Source organism: Pholcus phalangioides, unplaced genomic scaffold, assembly GCF_987345545.1.
Source record: "Pholcus phalangioides strain wild (caught in Gottingen) unplaced genomic scaffold, Ppha-v1.0 ptg000009l_1, whole genome shotgun sequence".
Lineage (NCBI taxonomy): Eukaryota > Metazoa > Arthropoda > Arachnida > Araneae > Pholcidae > Pholcus > Pholcus phalangioides.
Window position 1 is genome coordinate 61,006,141 of NW_028301602.1, and position 18,182 is coordinate 61,024,322.

At 34.3% G+C, this 18,182-nt stretch overlaps 1 protein-coding gene across 1 annotated transcript; it reads left to right on the top strand.

The window, feature by feature from the left end:
• The first annotated feature begins 360 nt into the window (after positions 1-360).
• Positions 361-10,783, top strand: LOC149083436 (cytochrome c oxidase subunit 4 isoform 1, mitochondrial-like). The gene is made up of 4 exons (XM_089236726.1): positions 361-441; positions 4,881-5,166; positions 7,303-7,434; positions 10,554-10,783. The coding sequence occupies exons 2-4, from the start codon at positions 4,890-4,892 to the stop codon at positions 10,685-10,687; spliced, it is 543 nt and encodes a 180-aa protein (XP_089092852.1). The 5' UTR covers positions 361-441; positions 4,881-4,889; the 3' UTR covers positions 10,688-10,783.
• Positions 10,784-18,182: the final 7,399 nt, after the last annotated feature.

Below are 18,182 nucleotides of genomic sequence, written 5' to 3' on the forward strand. Positions count from 1 at the left end.
TTTTGAACCCCCAACATACCGTATTGTCGAAAAAATATGGTCAGACAAATCTCGTGCGCATAAAAAGACTGGCCCTTCAACAATTTGACTATCTAGTGGTCTTCTTTTTTGATAACTATAAAATGAAAAAGAAAATAAATAAGTTATCAAAAAATATTTGTGAAATTTCGGAGAGCAAAATAATATAATTCGAAAGTTTAAATAAACAACCTACACTCATATCGCGAATGTTAGAAATTCAACGAATCAGAAATGACCTTTTATACTAAATTTACAGGAATGAGTATGTGATTGGATGGATTTGGTATCGCGTTTTTTTTCAAAATTGTTATTGTGTGGATCTCCATTTTTAGTAATTTCTTCACTTCGGTTTGGCATCACACCGCGTGTGTTTGTGAAGAAGATCCAGTGTTGTGTCCATATTCAGTGAAGGTCATTTCCGTAAGTATTTATTCATGTGAAAAATGAAACTAACTTCCACCCACAAAAATATTAATCTCATTAAATTATTATAAATGAAATATATTCTTTAATGAATGTCCATTTTTCATTTAATGAACCGCTATTAATATCCATCGCGGATATAAACGCGGTGATTACATAACGCCCGATAAACGTGACTTCATTTCATTCACACCGATTTTATGTGTCCACAAGCTAGTTATAGATAAAAATTTCAAATTTAATTGATTTAGAGTAAATACGTATAATGTTTTGATTATTAATGACATTTTAATGTGGTTTCTCTATTTACACGTAATCATTGTAACAGTCCTTGGTCGGAATCTTTAGTTTGTGTTGAATATCTGTGTTCGTGAGGGTGTACCTAAAATTAGCCGATAGTAATTTTTTAAGAGGTTCTACTAAAATTACTGGTTACTGTCGTTCAAGGGTACTTACTCTTCCGTGACCTCATTGCACTTGACCCATTGTCCCCCCCCCCACCCATAGGGGTGGACGAAAGTTGACCATCCATTGGAAGTAACACTCCACATGACGAGAAACAGGAGTGGGTGGCTACAGCAGACATTCAGTTAGACGACTAGGTATCACCCTTCGCATGTTACAAAGTTTGTGACCGCGCTCCATATAAAAGTGTGTGTGTGTGTTGGCTGTGTAATTCATGGGATGCACCTTGCGACACAGTCCTGAAGCCCCATTTACACGCATCAGGTACTTTAAAATGTGCGCAGATCTAAAGGCGCTTATACACTAGCACACCGATCGACCCCCTGCAGTGGTTCTAATCCGCTCGTGGGTACACAAACTTCCTTTGTGCTCCTTTCTGCAATCGAAGTTGCAAACCGATTGCAGGTGGGTCCAGTGAAAACATCTCAAGAATCGTTCACAACACTGTACAAATTACTGAGCAACCAATTGCAAAGGCTTTCATTACATGATCTGCGCGCTAGTGTATACGTGCCTTTAAGGGCCGTTTACACGGGTTCAGTTGCAATGGAATTAAGTTGACAAGTAGATAAACCCGATTGTATTTTTTGGTTAAGTAGGCCAATGCGCATGCGACAGTAGCATGGTCTGTCACTCTTGAAAGGATTGTTTTGCTCTCTCATTCTTTCTTTTGTAGATGTTTATTTTCGATCTTGAGTGTGAACCTGTTTGCATTCCATTATCTCCTCTCGTTAGCTTGAATGCCTCAGAAATATACAGGGCGAGTAGGTAACAGGGAGCATTATACTTCACAGGCAAACTGTTGGTCCTAAATGCACACTTCCTATTAAAAATAAGTATCCAAATAATGGGTAAAATGTTTGACCTGTATTTAATGCTGTTTTTTCCCAAGTTTTTTCCGCTTTTCTAATTTGAATATCTCGGAGAATATTGCATTTAGAAATGGGGATTTTTTTTTTTTTGGTTGACATCAGGAGATACTGGCAACAACTTTTTGTTGGTTTCTTGAGCACAGGGTGTCGGTATAAAAATTTAACATTTTTATTGTAATAACTACACAGCCCCCTTGCATTATGTACTTAGCCGCAATAATGATTTTTGGCATCTGGGACAAACATGATTCAACTGCCCCCCGCTACTTTAAAATTTGATAATTCTATAACAGTGTTCTTTGTTACACCTAAAATTGCAGCCTGGGGCAGTTGCCCCCTCCCAAGTCTGGTTCCCCCCCCCCCCCCCCGCAAAGTACTACACGTTTTTCTAATTGGAAGTATGCTGTAGCATCAATGGTTTGCTAGTAAAGTACCATATGCCCCTTTATCTATGTACCCTGTATAATGATGAAGTGCTCGGATGACACAACCCTCTAGTTTGTGGACGAATCTACAGACTAGGCCTATATCTTTGTCACAAATGTTTCTGCTTCACTCAAAGCAGGGCTGGACAAATTCCAGTCTCCATGGCAACTTAAAAATTGGTATTGGTGCCTTAAATTTTTTTTGTGTAGTTACTAAATTGCAGGCTGAGAGCGGCACAAAGTGTTTGGAATTTATAGCAGCATATATTTGCCAACATGAAAGAGGATCACTATGCCCTGAAAAGTCAAACGAGGCATTATTTTGGACGTTTTTCCTTGGGTGAAAGTTTCTGTGGCTTCTACATTTTTTTGCTCTTTGTCCAGCCCTGCACTTGACTCAATATCCCCCCCCCCCCAATTCTTCATTGGGTTGGGCCAATATTGCCATAAATCGGAGGGAAGGGGTGTTACTTCTTCCATTCAGAAATAGGATGCAAACATCACTCATTGCCGATTCTGTGATTTACAAATTGCCTCTGGCAAAAAAAACTCTCCCGAAAGAAAAAAAAAACTGGGAATAAAGCAATAAAACTGACCAAATTGTGGAAACAATTCATTATAAGTGAAGGGAGGCAAATTGTTATTTGTTTTATTTTTTAGTGTTTTTGTTTTAGATCGGGAAAGTTATTGTGGTAGGTGGGTTTTTTTGTTAGTTTAGTGATGCCATCTGTTAAAAATTGGGGAAAATTACATTGTCAGTATGCATGCAGGTGTCCTCCATTCTAACTTTTCAAATCTGGTAGCCTTACGCCAACGTGACGAAAACACTGAGGGAGCTAAAAGATGCCAGTTGTCCCGTATGTACAACACTTGAGACCTTAAGCAAAGAGGGGCGGTGGTGCATTGCATTGTATGTTCAATAATTATTGTAGGGGTATTACTCCTTTTGAATGTAGCACATAACTCATTCAAATAGGGCAGGGTCAAAGTAACAAAGCATGCATTTTGTTTTGAATGATGTTAGGCCTACTTTTCATCAGCATAAAAATAGTTGTAAGCAAGTTAAGCCAGGTCTCGAATTTGGCAATTATAGAATTTTAGAGGCATCCCTGATCTACATTAACCACCAATTGTGTAATATTATTAAATAAATAAAGAAGAAAAAATACCTGTCTCTGCTGCAGCCTTTCTGAATAAAAAAACATTGAATTTCTTGCATTATATTTTCTCTGAATGAGAATGTAGACAAAGGAGCACCAATAACAAACTATTCCACAAGCGTGCCATCAAGAAGCAGGTGTGGGGGGGGGAGGGGGTCCACACCTGCTTCTTGATGGCACGCACGGGGGTCCTTTGGTTCGGGGGGGCACCCCTCCCCCCTCCGTACCAAATAATACGGGGGAGGGGTAAATATGTCAGACGGGATATATGTCAAAATACGGGATGATCCTATACACCTATACAATAAGTCACTTCTCTGACGTACCCTGGATCTGCCGACCTCCACTCCATTTTAAGCTAAAGATATCTGCCTAGGCTTTATTCGCAGCTGGAGATTCCTGCCTCCATTCCACTTGCAGCCGAAGATTGTTCCTCACCATTCAAAGCTGTTTTTGGCTAGGCTTTATTGTTTATTTGTAGCTGAAGATTCCTGCCTCCACTCCATTTTCAGAAAAAAGATGCCTGGCATCACTTCATTCAAATCTAAAGATGTCTGTCTTCACTCGGGCAAGGATGAGTGGGAGGGGAAGCATAAGAACGATCACCCCTCCCAAGAGCTGAATAATATGGAAAATTTGTCTGCCCCCCCCCCCCATAAAATATGGGATGATTCAAAGGACTTGCACAGTTTGCCCATTCTCTCTCTCTGGATATGTACCTGCTGCTCCACCATACATTTACAGCTCTGGGGGTTGGGAGAATCAAGCTAACAATGCTGAGCAACATGATCTGTAACTATTACTACTCCGTAACTACTGCACATATGCATGCAATATTGTTTTTCCAGTTATATATTTTTCTTGCATTTTTTACATACATATTAATATAATTCAACCCCTCAATGTCAAGTAGTGTATTAAATAGCTATATTGCAGCGGCTAACTGCATATCTTAGTTTTTAATCCATTATATTATCTCAATCAACCAATCTTTATTGTATAGGGCCAAATGCCCTGTTACATGGGATGTCATTTCACGATCAAAAACTTTCCTGAGTCCTCCCATCGAGGGGTTAGCGCACCAACCTCTCGACAAGTATACAAAACAAGCCTGCCATTCGGAATTGGCAATAAATTGTAGGTCCTGGTCTAATTAGCCCTCGTGTGCAGAAAATGACCGTGGTGTGACAAAAATTATCAAATTTCATGATCTTTACATATTTGATATCATTCGAAAGGGAAATGATGGAGCTTTGTACAATCACAACTATTACATCATTTTCATTTATCATTTCATTGTGAGCTATGAATGTTTACTGCTTAACACGTGGGGATCCGAGATGTTATATCCAATTAAATCTCCTAGAACCTACAGAATGGGATTCATTTGAATCTCTTCTGATCTTGGGGACTTGAATGAAAGATCTAAAATAAAATTCATTTTCGTTTCAGGTAATGCAAAATGATTTTATTTATTTTTTACTTATTTTCTTACTTTTTCTTTCTTTCAATAGATAAGAATCATGGCAAGCTACCTCTGTACTATGGCCAGCCGATCCCTAACGAAGAAAATTCTTAACGCTCAACTGTTACAACCTGCTGCACGTTATCATGGGCGAGAAATGATTGGAAAGCGAGAGGTTGTTGGATACGGAATAAATGGCGATTATATCTACATTGATCGATGTGACCTGCCCATGCCTGCCATCAGATTTCGAGAAGAAACTGCCGATATCTTGAAGCTGCGTGAAAAAGAAAAGGGTGATTGGAAGAACTTGACCCTCGAAGAGAAGAAAAAATGTAAATTTTTTGTATCTTTTATAATTTCATTTTGTGTACAGCTCACTATGTGCTTTTATTTTAACATATGTACCATACTACTTCAATTAACTGAGCCTCTATCCACCAAGGCACAGGACTAGATCAAGGTTGCCAGTCATATATATTTATTATGGTCTCTGTGGAGCGAATGGCTTGAACACAAATGTATAATTTTGGAGTTGGAAAATGATGAATCCATTTACAGATTCATTAAGGATGGTGCTGCTTTCGCAACCTCTATCATGTAATTGACATAAATTACTCTGGCTCTTAATAATTTCCAGCTATATGGCTCGTACATTTATTTTTGTTTTTAAAAACACTAATTACCAAAAAATAAGTTTGAGTTTAAAAAACACCAGCCTGCCTACATTCAGGTTTAATTTTATCTGTGAAAGATGTGTCACACAAGTTCATTTCTGTTTTTTCCGAATGTGGCACACTTATGACAACTATGGCATTTGTATAGGGAAGAGCGTGTGTGAACACTTTGCACTAGAGCTGTTTCCTTAATGCTTTTATAAATAAAATTATCAAGAAAAGGATTCCTAACAATATTTCCGATTTTGTACACCTTTAGGAATTTTTTTTAATTGACTTCTTTATTTTTAAAGGAATTTGAAGAATGGTTTAAATTTTCACAAGTGCCTGCCTTACTAACGGGGCACTTGCAAACAAGCATAAGTTCCCATGGAAACAGACTTTTTCATTGCTATATTATTCTTTATTTACTCTCACATTTCTTTACTGCTATGGTGACTTGTAACTTGTAGAGCTCATTTTCTAAATCCATTTTACAATGTTTTAAAATGTCTTTTACATTTATTTTTGTACAGAATTTGGATTCACGTGAAAACCTCCAGAATTCTCGTTCTCCAAAGTTGGCAGCTATACTCTTTTGATACTATTTTTTCACCAAGAACTTGAAAGTACTAATTTACTGGGCATATCCTGAAGCAAACAAACTTTCACAACTGAAATACAAAATGACTAATTGCTCTGAAATTTTAGTCACTACATGGTATCAGTCATCTATTAACAGATGCATCTACACCCAGACATGTTAGGTGAAAAAATTCTTGGGGAACGAGAATATTCTAAGAATATTTCCTTAGTTCCCATGTGATCACAGCCAGTTTGTGTGTTAGGAGAAAAGAAAAGCTGGGCATATTTATCTATCCTCCCCTCCTGTCTCAAGAAACACAAATACCTGCAGATATTGAAGTTACAATATCTTGCCACAATTTTGAAGAGCCTCATAGATATAAGAGGTTTGTTCAAAAAATATCCAACCTTTATATTGATAAAAAATACTTGTATTCATATACAACAATCTTACACTAAGTTTCTTCAAAATAGTCCCTTGGGCTTCCACACACTTCTCCCAATGGTTCTGCCTCTGTCTGAAGCAGCATTGGAACACCTCTATTGAGATGGCATTCAGCTAGTCCATCACATTTGGCATGGTGTCTTCTCTGTACTGAAATCTGGTTACTTCCGGGGGCAATTTCTGCTTGCGGAAAGCTAGAAGTCACACTGAGTCACATTGGAAGAGAGTAAAAAAAAGTACAAGCACGTTTCTGTTTTGACGGGAAACTCTCTGTATCAAATGTGAATGGGCAAGTGTGTTATAATGATGGAACTGTGGATTGCCCACAGGTCCATCCATTTGCATCATGAACGTTACAAAGAACCTATTAGTAGTTCTCCATGATAATGATTTTGCCATGTGGTGCCTACTCATAATAAACCATGCTACTGGAGTAAAAAAATATCAGCATGATTTTGATATTGTTACAGAGCTGCCTTGTTGTGTTTTTTTTTTTTTGGGGGGGGGGGGGTGGCTTTGAGGCTATTGGATGCTTCCATTGTGATGACTTGCAATAAGTTGTCAAAAGAAGTTTGACTGACACCTAAACATTTTTGATCAGTTTGTCCAATCCTGCAAACCTTATGTGATTGCTATGCCAAAGGAGCTAAGTAACCACAAATAGCCACGGATACCACTAATGAAGGCAATTTTACTAATCATTGATTTTGAAACTGACAGTGTGAATGAATTGTGCATAAAATTTGATTTTACATTTATAATTCATGAGTATGTTATTCATCTAGTGTACAGGACCAGTTTTTGTCTGACGTATGCTGAGCAAAGAGCTCCTACTGGTGAATGGAAATATATGGTTGGGGGCTTATTCACCATCGCGTCACTCATGATTTGGATCTACATGTTCTTGAAGAAATATGGTGAGTAGCGTTCAATCTTCATGTATGAATGATTATGAGTGGCTATTTGCTCAATTGTCTTCATTCTTCTTAGAAGTGTAGAATTCCCGGTAAAAGACTTTAGGAGAATTTTCTTTGGGAGGGCTACAAGAATGAATGTTTCCCATCTTAAAGATTTAACTTTTGAATCATATCTGTAAGAAATATGTTTGGAAATAAATTTAAAAAAAAAAACAATTAATAGTAAGCTAATTACATTAATAAAAAAACATTATCTTGTTTGATTTTTCTGCAAGCAATGGGCACTGTGCAGAACATTTAAGTTGAACATCACCATTCTCAAAAAAGGCAGAACTATTCTCAGTGGGCACTCTGACTCTAATAACACAATATTAATTCTTTTTCTCTTAGATTAAGATATATTTTAACTGCATCTCTAAAACATTCGTGATTTGCTGTCTAATTGTGAAACATTAGAATCTGCCAAACTGACAATCAGTATGGTTGTCACAGAGCATTTTTTTACTTTTAAATCAACAAAAACCTGAAAGGCTTCCGTTAACTTCACTCCTAAAAAATGAGAAAATTATTCTTGAAACTGTGTAAAATAATGTAAGAAAACAAAATCAATAAGGCTCAATTGAACAATTTGCAAAGAAATAAGAGTGAAACAGAATTTTAATGTACATTCATTGAGGAAAATAATAGTTCTGTATCTTAGAATGAAAGTGATTATATATTGAAGAATAGCTTCCTTTGTCAAATAACTTTTGGTTTTATTTTATGCTTTGAACTTATTTCTCAAAATTTATATGATTTTAAAACAATTTTTTTAAGGTTTTATTCTTTGAAGGGATTTTCAAAATATTAACAGTAGCATTTGAAACCTCTCACTACGACTTAAAGAATATTCTGACAGTATTCTCAAACTGAAAGTTGTCATTATGAGGTTGATTATGCCAAAAATATTTTTGTTTCAAATGTTTCTGACAATAAAAACTGAATTGTATTTAATAATGTAAGCAAAAGTAGTTTTATTTTTTCATTATTTAAAATAAAAAAGAATATTCTTGATTATTCTTCAATTTTTAAATGTATGAAGTGTGCAAATGGTATAAGTAATGCGAAGTTAGTGGATGGTGAGACTAATAAAAAAGGTCGAGATAATATATTCGAATCATGGTGAATGTCTGATACACGCATGAAATTGTGGCTCTGAATCTCTTTCTGTGTTGCATGTCCAAGTCCCAAAATGAATAAGAGACCTTATTTTATGAACATGTCAATCTTCTTGAACATTATCCTCACATGTCCCAAAACATACATATTGCAGTGTTATTCAAAATCTCATTTGTATGAAATTGCAAACTTAAGAATTGTAAAAAAAATTTCAAATAGTTCTTACTTAAAATATATACATACCTAATAATTAACGGTCACGTGGTATATGAATGCAATGGCTGAACAAATCGTCAAAAAATGTAGGCGTCAAAACAAATTTTTACCCAATGAAAAGGGTCGAAAATAATACCTCTTGGCTTTTTTCAGGAGGCATATTGAACTTCTTTCATGTTAGCAGATGTGTCAACATGAAGGAGGTTGACCTTTATCATGTTGTTGGTTGCTGCTTTTAATTCCAAACATTTTGTGTTGCTCTCAGCCTACAATTTAGTAACTACACAAAGAAAATTTTAGGTTCCAATACCAATTTTTTAGTTGCTATGACTAGTGATGTGAAGTGAGAATATTCTCGGAGAATGAGAATATTCTCGGAGAATACGAATGTTCTCCTGGTTGTAAAAATGGGAGAATAATCGAGAGTATTCATTTTTCTTTTAAATAATTTAAATTTTTTTACTAATTTCGTTTATATTGTGAAATATAAATCAGTTTTCATTGCTTGAAACATTTACAACAAAACAATTTTGGTATAATCACTCCCCAATGACAACTTTAGTTCGAGAATATTGTCCAAGATGAGATGAGGTCATGATGAGAGGTTTTAAAAGTTTGGTTATATAAAGATTTTAAAAACCTTGAGATTATATTAAACCTTAAAAAATTATTTTAAAATTAGATAAATTTTCAGAAATAAGTTCACAAAAGAAATTAAATCAAAGTTGATTGATAATGGAAGCCATTATTATACAATCACCTTCATTCTAAGAAGATACAGAACTGATTTTTTTCAATGCACATACACTTAAATTCTGTATCACTCACATTTCTTTAGAAGTTGTGTAATTCAGCCCTGTTGGTTTAATTTTCTTGCTTTCAAACTTTAATATTGTGGTCTACAAACTTCAATATACCCATCTTCCTAACAGGAAGAGAGACAGGGACATTCTCCGGAGAATATTCTCCAGAATATTTTCTCAAAGGACTACTATTATAAATTACTAGAGAATATTCTTATCAAAAATAATAATTATACAAAAATAATAATTATTATTCTCAAGTTATTTATTGAGATTATTTATTATAGTACATGTTGTTACATATATTCTTGATAATACTCTCTGGAAAGATTTTGGTAACTGAAGAATATTCTCAACAAGGAGAATATTTGAGAATATTCTCTGGAAGGACTGTTATTAATAACTTCAGAATAATTCTTATTATTTTCTATAAGAATATTCCCCAGTAATTTATGAAAGTAGTCCTTCCACAGAATATTCTCAAAGATATTATATGTAACTATATTATAAATAAGAGGAGAATATTCTCATCAAGAACTTATAAGAATATTCTCAAATTATTTATAATAGCAGAGAATATTCTCCTGGATCTTATTCTCGAGAATTTTACATCTCTAGCCATGACAACCTGGGGCCCTGAGATCTGTCCAGCGCTGTATAAACATATAGATAAACAAATTCATTGGTGAAATTTTTTTTTCATGATTTTCATGAAAATAAATTTATTTTCATGTAGTGGGACTTCAAATCTGTATCAGATTTTAAATTATTCTTCCCCCTCTCTCCCAGATGTACTTTTTTTTTAAAATTTACTATTTTTTGTGAGATTTTCATTTTTTTTAGTGAATTTTTTTTTTCGTTTTTTACCATTTTAAGAATGTTGTGGTTAATGGATGTATTTTTCTATGAGTGACACTTTTTTCCGTTAATTTCCTCATCTAGTGTATCCACCAATGCCAGATACGTTCACACCCGAGTACCAGCAGAAAATGCTTCTTAGGATGCTCGATCTCCGTGTCCATCCGATAGAGGGATTGTCTTCGAAGTATGACTATGAAAACAAGAAATGGAAGTAAATACTTCGAAATGTTAAACAACTCTAAACACAAAGAATATAATTAGACTTTTTCCTCGTGTCTGTGTTACCAAAATAAAGGATGTAGATTAACACATTTCAAGTATTTTTTGTTTCATTGCAGTTACAAAATCGATTTAAACAATCTGATGTGTAAAAAAATAGTTTTTTTTTTAATGTTGATGGAAAATTACTTCATAACGTTGAGAAATAATAATCTCGCTTTAAATTGCAGTGTATAATTTTTTTAAGAGGTCACATCATTTGTTCTGTTGAAAATTGAATTTTCACAATATCAAGTCTTAAGATGATTGAGCAGTTTGGTTAACACAATGATTTGTTAATGTTTAAGTAAATGTGAGTATACATACCATATATTCCTTTCAGACCCGGTACACACAAATGTGCAGGTTGCTTTTTCTTACTATAAATGGGTGTTTTTTTTTTCAATCTTTGGGTTCAGCCCTGACCAGTGATATAATACCCACATTCATTGAGGTCAGAACTGAACTCACTAACAAGGAAAGGGTCCCAAGCTGTCTGCCTTAAAAATTTATGAATAAATTTAAGTGCATTCATCTCTCTCAGAAACTCACAAAACAAATTAGCAGCAGAATGCAATTATTTAAGTCATAAAAAATTATTTAAATTGATGACAGTCAGCTACTCAATATAATTTGCCCATATGAAAATTGTATAATTTTAAAGTTATTGAAATGTATTAAAATATAAATGAAAATTACAATATTAACAAAATTTATAGATTACAAATGTTTTTCCTATTTTTTGAGCTTTTAGTATATATTTCATTTATTATAGTAAAATACACTGGTACACTCATTCATGATACAAATATCAGGTAAACTAGAACACGGGCCAATTTCAACTTGAGTGGATCCCAAGTAGGGCAGAGAGGAAACCGGAAACTAGGAAGCCTCAACTTGGGGGGGGGAGAGAGAGAGAGAATGCCTGGTTTTTAAAATATATATTTTGTTTGAATTTGAAGCCCTTAATAAGTAAGGTCCCATGTAGAAATTGCATCCAACTTGATCAGTCCCTGAAGTTTTAAAAACTTTTGTTTAGGTGAACTTTTTGTTTTTTGGAAAGTGAATTTGCTCAGTTTAACTTTTGTCACTGGAGCAGTTCCATTTTCGTCTTCAAGGCTATGATGATCACTTTTCAACATATAGCAATGCTGTTATCAAGCTCTTTCTTTAAAGGAAGCCATAGAAATCATCTATTCCTCTGTCAAATTTTCCATAGTGATGAGTAAATGCAAGTTTAATAATGTTATCTATGAAAGCTAGATGTGACCATAGAAAAATGTTAACTTAGCAAGAGTGACGACTTAAGGTTTTACTGTAGATAAAAAATCTTCAGATTTATCTCCCGTCTCTTCCTGAGGACGAAAGGATATTATCATTGGCACCTCAACTTACATCATCTGCCTGACTGATCCAGGTTGGGATATCACTGTGCTGCATTTAATGTTCTATTGTTGTAAAATTTGAAGACATGAAGCCACACAGAGGCTCCAACAGTAGTCAAATTTTAAATATCCATATATGTATTTTATTTTAATCCAAAAAAACTTCTATAACTCTGAGATGTCACAGTTCGACTATGTGCTGTCACCAGGGTATTGTGATTTAAATCAGCTGGATTTAAACGTGATTTTTTTAATCATTGATTTAAATCACAAAATTTAAATTTTGTTTTTCCTTTACGTGACTTTAATCATATTGAAGTAAAAGTGACCTGGTGTGGTATGCATGTTGTTGGGATATGTGGTAAAGTTTGTGATTAAAAAAGTATAGATCTTTCGAGATAAATATAGACTTGAACCTAATCCCTAGATACACACTGCAGAAAGATACTTTTCCTATTATTTCTAGATTTTGTGCATATAAAAAATTGCAGAAAAATATCGGGAGTTGAGCTAAGCACTTAGCTAAACTGCACTAAGTATTTTCAATGTCTTACAATAGGACACTAGGGTTCCCCTTATGAAAAAACAAATTATTTTGTGTATAAGAGGCCTTGACTTCTATGCCATAATTTGCTGATTCAAAATAATAATGTGCCAACATAAAGATCGTTGGGGTTTCAACTTTACTTTTCTTATTAAAATTTTGAGTTTGCTCGTTTTTTTTACCAAAACTCATTAAATCTGTGAGAGAATAAAAATGTGTGAACTATTAATCGCCATCATGTAAGCCAGAAACACATCCAATTATGCAAGAAACAATCGTGCCAATAGAATTTGTTTTTTATTTAGTTGATGCTGAATGGCCCTTTGGTTGTACATCAAGAGAATTGAGATACCTGTGCATGATAGTGAGTTGCCACCATACATTTGCTTTAATAAGGAGGGCTCATGAATAAAAGCACATTACAAGAAAAATTTTAATCCATGAAGTTAGTTTGGGCTCAACGATCTTTCATATTACATAAACACAGATTTTTGGTACTTGATTGTAGTTTCTTCATTAATGCTGAATTAAATTTTATGCATTACAAAGAAAAAAACAGGTATGAAAATACCCATTCTTAATGATTAACAAGATTTGTTTTAATTAATGAGCAGTCAGTTAATTTTAATCAAAAAAATCTTTTTGGTTCTTTTTTTTTTAATCATGATTTTATTCATATCCTGACTGTCAGAGTATTGTATTCTAGTGACACTGAGATATCTCGAATGGCATGAATTGTGAACTACCTCAGGCTTATTTATCCTCTCAAAAACTTTCAGAAATTATTTTTAATAAAATGTGCAAAAATATGCTTGCACTTGAAAAAAATTAATGTTAATCCAGAATTATATATAATATACATATATATATAAAATGAAGGGATGTTATTTTGAGAATTAATATAAGAAATAGTTTCAAAATTGATAAAAGTGTGTTCAGTAGTTCTTGTCTTCATTAGTAGTATAAGAAAATGATAATATGAATATAAATATAGTCAACTGTAAAAACTAAAAGATTTTTGGAGACACTAAAATGAAGTGTAACGTTATTTATTGTTGAAATATGATCTAATTGAAAAAATTCATTTGATGATGCGAATCCATGAAAATTGATGCCAGCATAATGAATTATTCAAGCTTATATATATAGGGTCTATCCCACACTTCCAATGTATATTATCGAATCCCTTATGCATGATGAAACGGACTTCGGAATGAAAGTATCTATTGGTGAAATATGCATAGCAAAATTATACGGTGAAGATAATTTTGATTGTGGGGGGGATATCGGGTCTGCATACATATTTTTCTCTAAAAATATAGATGGCAGCACTCCTATTAGCGTATAAAAAAAACAAAACCTGATTAACCCTTTATCTACCAGATTACGAAAAGAAGAAAATTATAATTATTTGGTAGGCCATTTTAGCTCTTATTGAAGACAAATACAGTCGAATCCCATTATAACGAATTCCAAGAGAACGGAGAAATCCCTTCGTTATAAAGGAATTTCAGGTTGTTTGCATTGTTCCTATGTATACTTATTTGAGGGATTAGAAAAGTTCGTTTAAAAGTGATTTTCGCTGTAACGCTATTCGTTAAAACGGGATTCGACTATATATACAGTATACTTCATCTATACAAAAAGTACCTCAACCAAATGTTATCTAAGGGCAATATTTAAATTTTGTGGCAAAGATTACCACTTAATTTAAAGATTTTTTTTTTCTCCCCACTTTTATTTGGTACAAGCAGAGAGACATCTGTCCATAGGTGTCTTAATAGGTGGACCAACAATACCCCTCGTGCATCCCATTCATATCTCGATGAACATACTTAAGAAGGAAACAATCATTTCAGCCAAACACGCATATAGCCGTGTTTTACGCATACAGCACTAGAGTTTGCACCTTCTCATCCCAAAAAAAGGCGCTTGATACAAAGTTTGTCTTTTCTTTTTCCTTAACTAAGGACTAAGCAGACGTTAAGGCTTACGTTTTCGTTAAACACGAGGAGGTTTAAAAAGGTTTGGATTTTGATTATGGCTTAAATTTAAACTAAGATCGATCAATAAAAAAAATTTCAAATTGCAGAACAGATATTCTTTAAAAATTTTGTTTGCACCTACAGAAATTGATTTAAAAAAAAACTATAATTTATACGTTATAGAGAGATTTAGATGGCTTTTTTCTCAGCCAGAGATATCAAGGAAACAGTTATTTTTCCGGATATTATGCTGAGGTGAGCTCGGAAAGAAAAGTCATGCTTTGCATGCTTGCCCGGTATGCAAGAGGGCCTGGGTTCGAGTCCCGGCGGAGACGTGATGACTTTTCTTTCCGAGCTCACCTCAGCATAATATCCGGAAAAATAACTGTTTCCTTTATACGTTATAGTTATCTGATACGTATCAAGTGATAGCCAGGAACAACTGAGGCTTAAAGAGACCAGGAAAGGGGGACAAAGAGAATATTAATGAAAACATTTTTGAATTTTTGGAACATTTCAAAACTAGTGAAAAAAATTTTTTTTAACTTATGAGAAAACAACTTAAAATTTTAACTTAACTTTTTAGTTATTACACGAAAAAGGGGCCGTTCAAGTATTACGTCATCATCGATGGGGGTGGGGGAAGGGGGTTTCCGATTTGATGACAAGGGGGGGTTTGGATAATGCTTACGTCATCAACCACCCTATATGAAAATATGAGTTAGGATTCAGAGGGGCAGAGCTGATGACGAAATTTTGCTGGGGAGAGGGTCAGCGGTTTGCTGACATGGGGGGGGGGGAAGTCAAAAATGGCAAGAAATTTGCGTACGTAATACTTGAACGGCCCCAAAGAGATTACATGAGAGAGAAATAGTTATAATTATTAACAATAATTATTACATGACAAACAATTATAACAATGAGAGAAATAATTTCACAATCAATAAAAGAATAATTGCATAATTATTGAAAGAAATGATTTTAAGTTACTATTATATTGAGAAGAAAAATCATTTCAGAATTATAAAAACAAATAATTAAAGAATCCGTTAAAGTGATTTCAAATCAAAATTAACCCCGGAATTAATTTAATCAGTAATTAATCAAAAACTTTTTCAAAATTAGTAAAAAAAATATTTAACAACTAATGGGAATTTATAATTAGCAAAAGAAATACTTTCAGAATAAATAAAAGTCAACTATTTTTGTCCCTGTCTGACTCGAGGCCCCATTAGCCCCCCCTCTATTAATATGGCACTAAATTACATGAGTTGGTGGCCCGCGGGCTTCGTGGGAAGTTTCGATTTGGCTCACCGTAAAGTTTGAAGACCCCTGTGTAGCAGACCCAGTGTTCAACCGCCGTTCCGATCTGTGGAAATTCCCTGCCTTTTCCGCGAAATGTTTCGCACAATTCATGTGGCCGCTACATGATTTTAGATTTAATTAAACAATTTTCGTCCCTATGTTGGTTTTTATTTCTGTCTTATGCCGGGATTACACTATAAAAGTTAGATTGAATCCCTTTTGTAAAACTTGAAAAATCCAGTCAATAAAGCTCATTTATTTTAATTAGCTCATAAGCTTTGCTACATTCGAGCAAATGCAACCGATAATCTTACTGGTTGAATTTTTCAAATTTTATAAAAGAACTTTCAAAAACTTTTATAGTGTAAGGGGCCGTTCAAGTATTACGTCATCATCGAGGGGGGGGGTCGATTTGCTGGACTTTTGATGACAGGGGGGGGGGGTGGTTTGGATAATGCTTACGTCATCAACCACCCCTTATGAAAATATGAGTTAGGATTCAGAGGGGCAGAGCTGACGACGAAATTTTGCTGACAAGGGGGTGGGGTCAAAAATGGCTAAAAATTTGCTTACGTAATACTTGAACAGCCCCTAATTCCGGCCTTAGCCATTAGGCGTGCGAATTTTTTCTCCCATTTATATTTTGCCTGTGTCCACAAATTATTTCTCCCATTTATTTATTTTTTGCGTCCGCAAACTATTTCTGCTGTGTTCATTTTTTATTTTATTTACTTTTTGCTGGTCAGTAAATTATTTTTCTATATTTGCCGGTCCGAAAATATTTTTTCCAATCGTTCTTGTCCCTTTCATTATGCCGCGTGGTCCGCCAATTACTTTTTCTCTCATTTATTTATTCTTGCGGGTCTGAAAATTATTTCTACCATTTACCTAATTTTTTTCGGATCCGCCAGTTCTTTCTCCTATTTATTTATTGTATACGCCGCTCGTGCGCTTTGCAAATTATTTTTCTCCCATTTTTTGCTGGTCCAAAAATTCTTTCTTCGATTATTCTTTTTGCCGGTCCGTAAATGATTTTCTCGTATTTATTTATTTTTGTGTCTGACCGAAAATTATTTCTCCGATTTCCGCCGGCCCACATAGCTATGGAAAGATTGAGAAACACTGGAATAAATGATCAACTTTCGGCTCCAGTGCCCCTGCTGGTAACTATCAAATGCGTTCAAGAATTACAAAATTTCAAGCTTCATCTCTCTAACTAAGCAGCGTGACGTTATGAACGAATCAGCATGGAATAAATCCTACCTCAATCCATGCTAAAAATTTTATTCTGTCTCGATCAAATTATTACACACCACAGCTATAGGTGACAGTTGATTGAGTCACCTCTTTGTCAAAGTTACCACATTTGTTACAATATTACATCAAAAACCTGTATGAGCCTTTTTTTACCTCAATAAGAGAAGACACGTTGAAACGATTCGACGACAGAGGGAGCCATCATAGAAAAAAAAAAGATGAAAGGTCATCATTCAAGTTTTTTACTTTTATTTTATTGTTTTATTCATTTATTTCCCTTTTTTCCACCTGTTTTGCTTGTTTAGCAGTTAACTTACTAGTTGATATCGCGTCTATGCTTGTGTTATGTTGAAAACGCGCTTCTCTCTCTCTCTCTCCCGAATTCAAGGCATTCGCGTTCACAGAGGATGTTAAAAGTCACAGCTTCGTGCTCATTAATATGAAAAGATGCAACATTTGTACGCGATTATGTGATCGTGTGAACTATACACATTTTTATACGTACATGTAAATACCATAGGAAGTTAAAAATCATAATGTAAGTAGTGTTGCTCTCATGTTTATAAAATTGCACGAAAAAATAAACACTGTATGGAGAGATAATGCCTCATAAAAGTGAACCCATTGAAGAATTTTCTCAGGTACATGTTAATAACTGATTATGAAAAGCGTAAAAAAAATTATCGTAGTTCTTTAATAACTTATTATGAACTTACGAATTTATTATTATTCGGCTTATTTTAGCGCTGTACCGTGAACGTACGAGATTTAAATTAATGCCTTTTAATAATATTTTTCCTTGATTTTCTTCATTCGTATATTTCATGTTAGTGATAATCTTCTTTCATGTTAATCATTCATAACACCGGTTTTGACCGTGTTATTTTTCTGAATCGACTTATTCGATAACTATTCATAATTAAAAAGTAGATGCATTTTCAATTATACTTTCTTAAATTAAATATGTTATCCCATG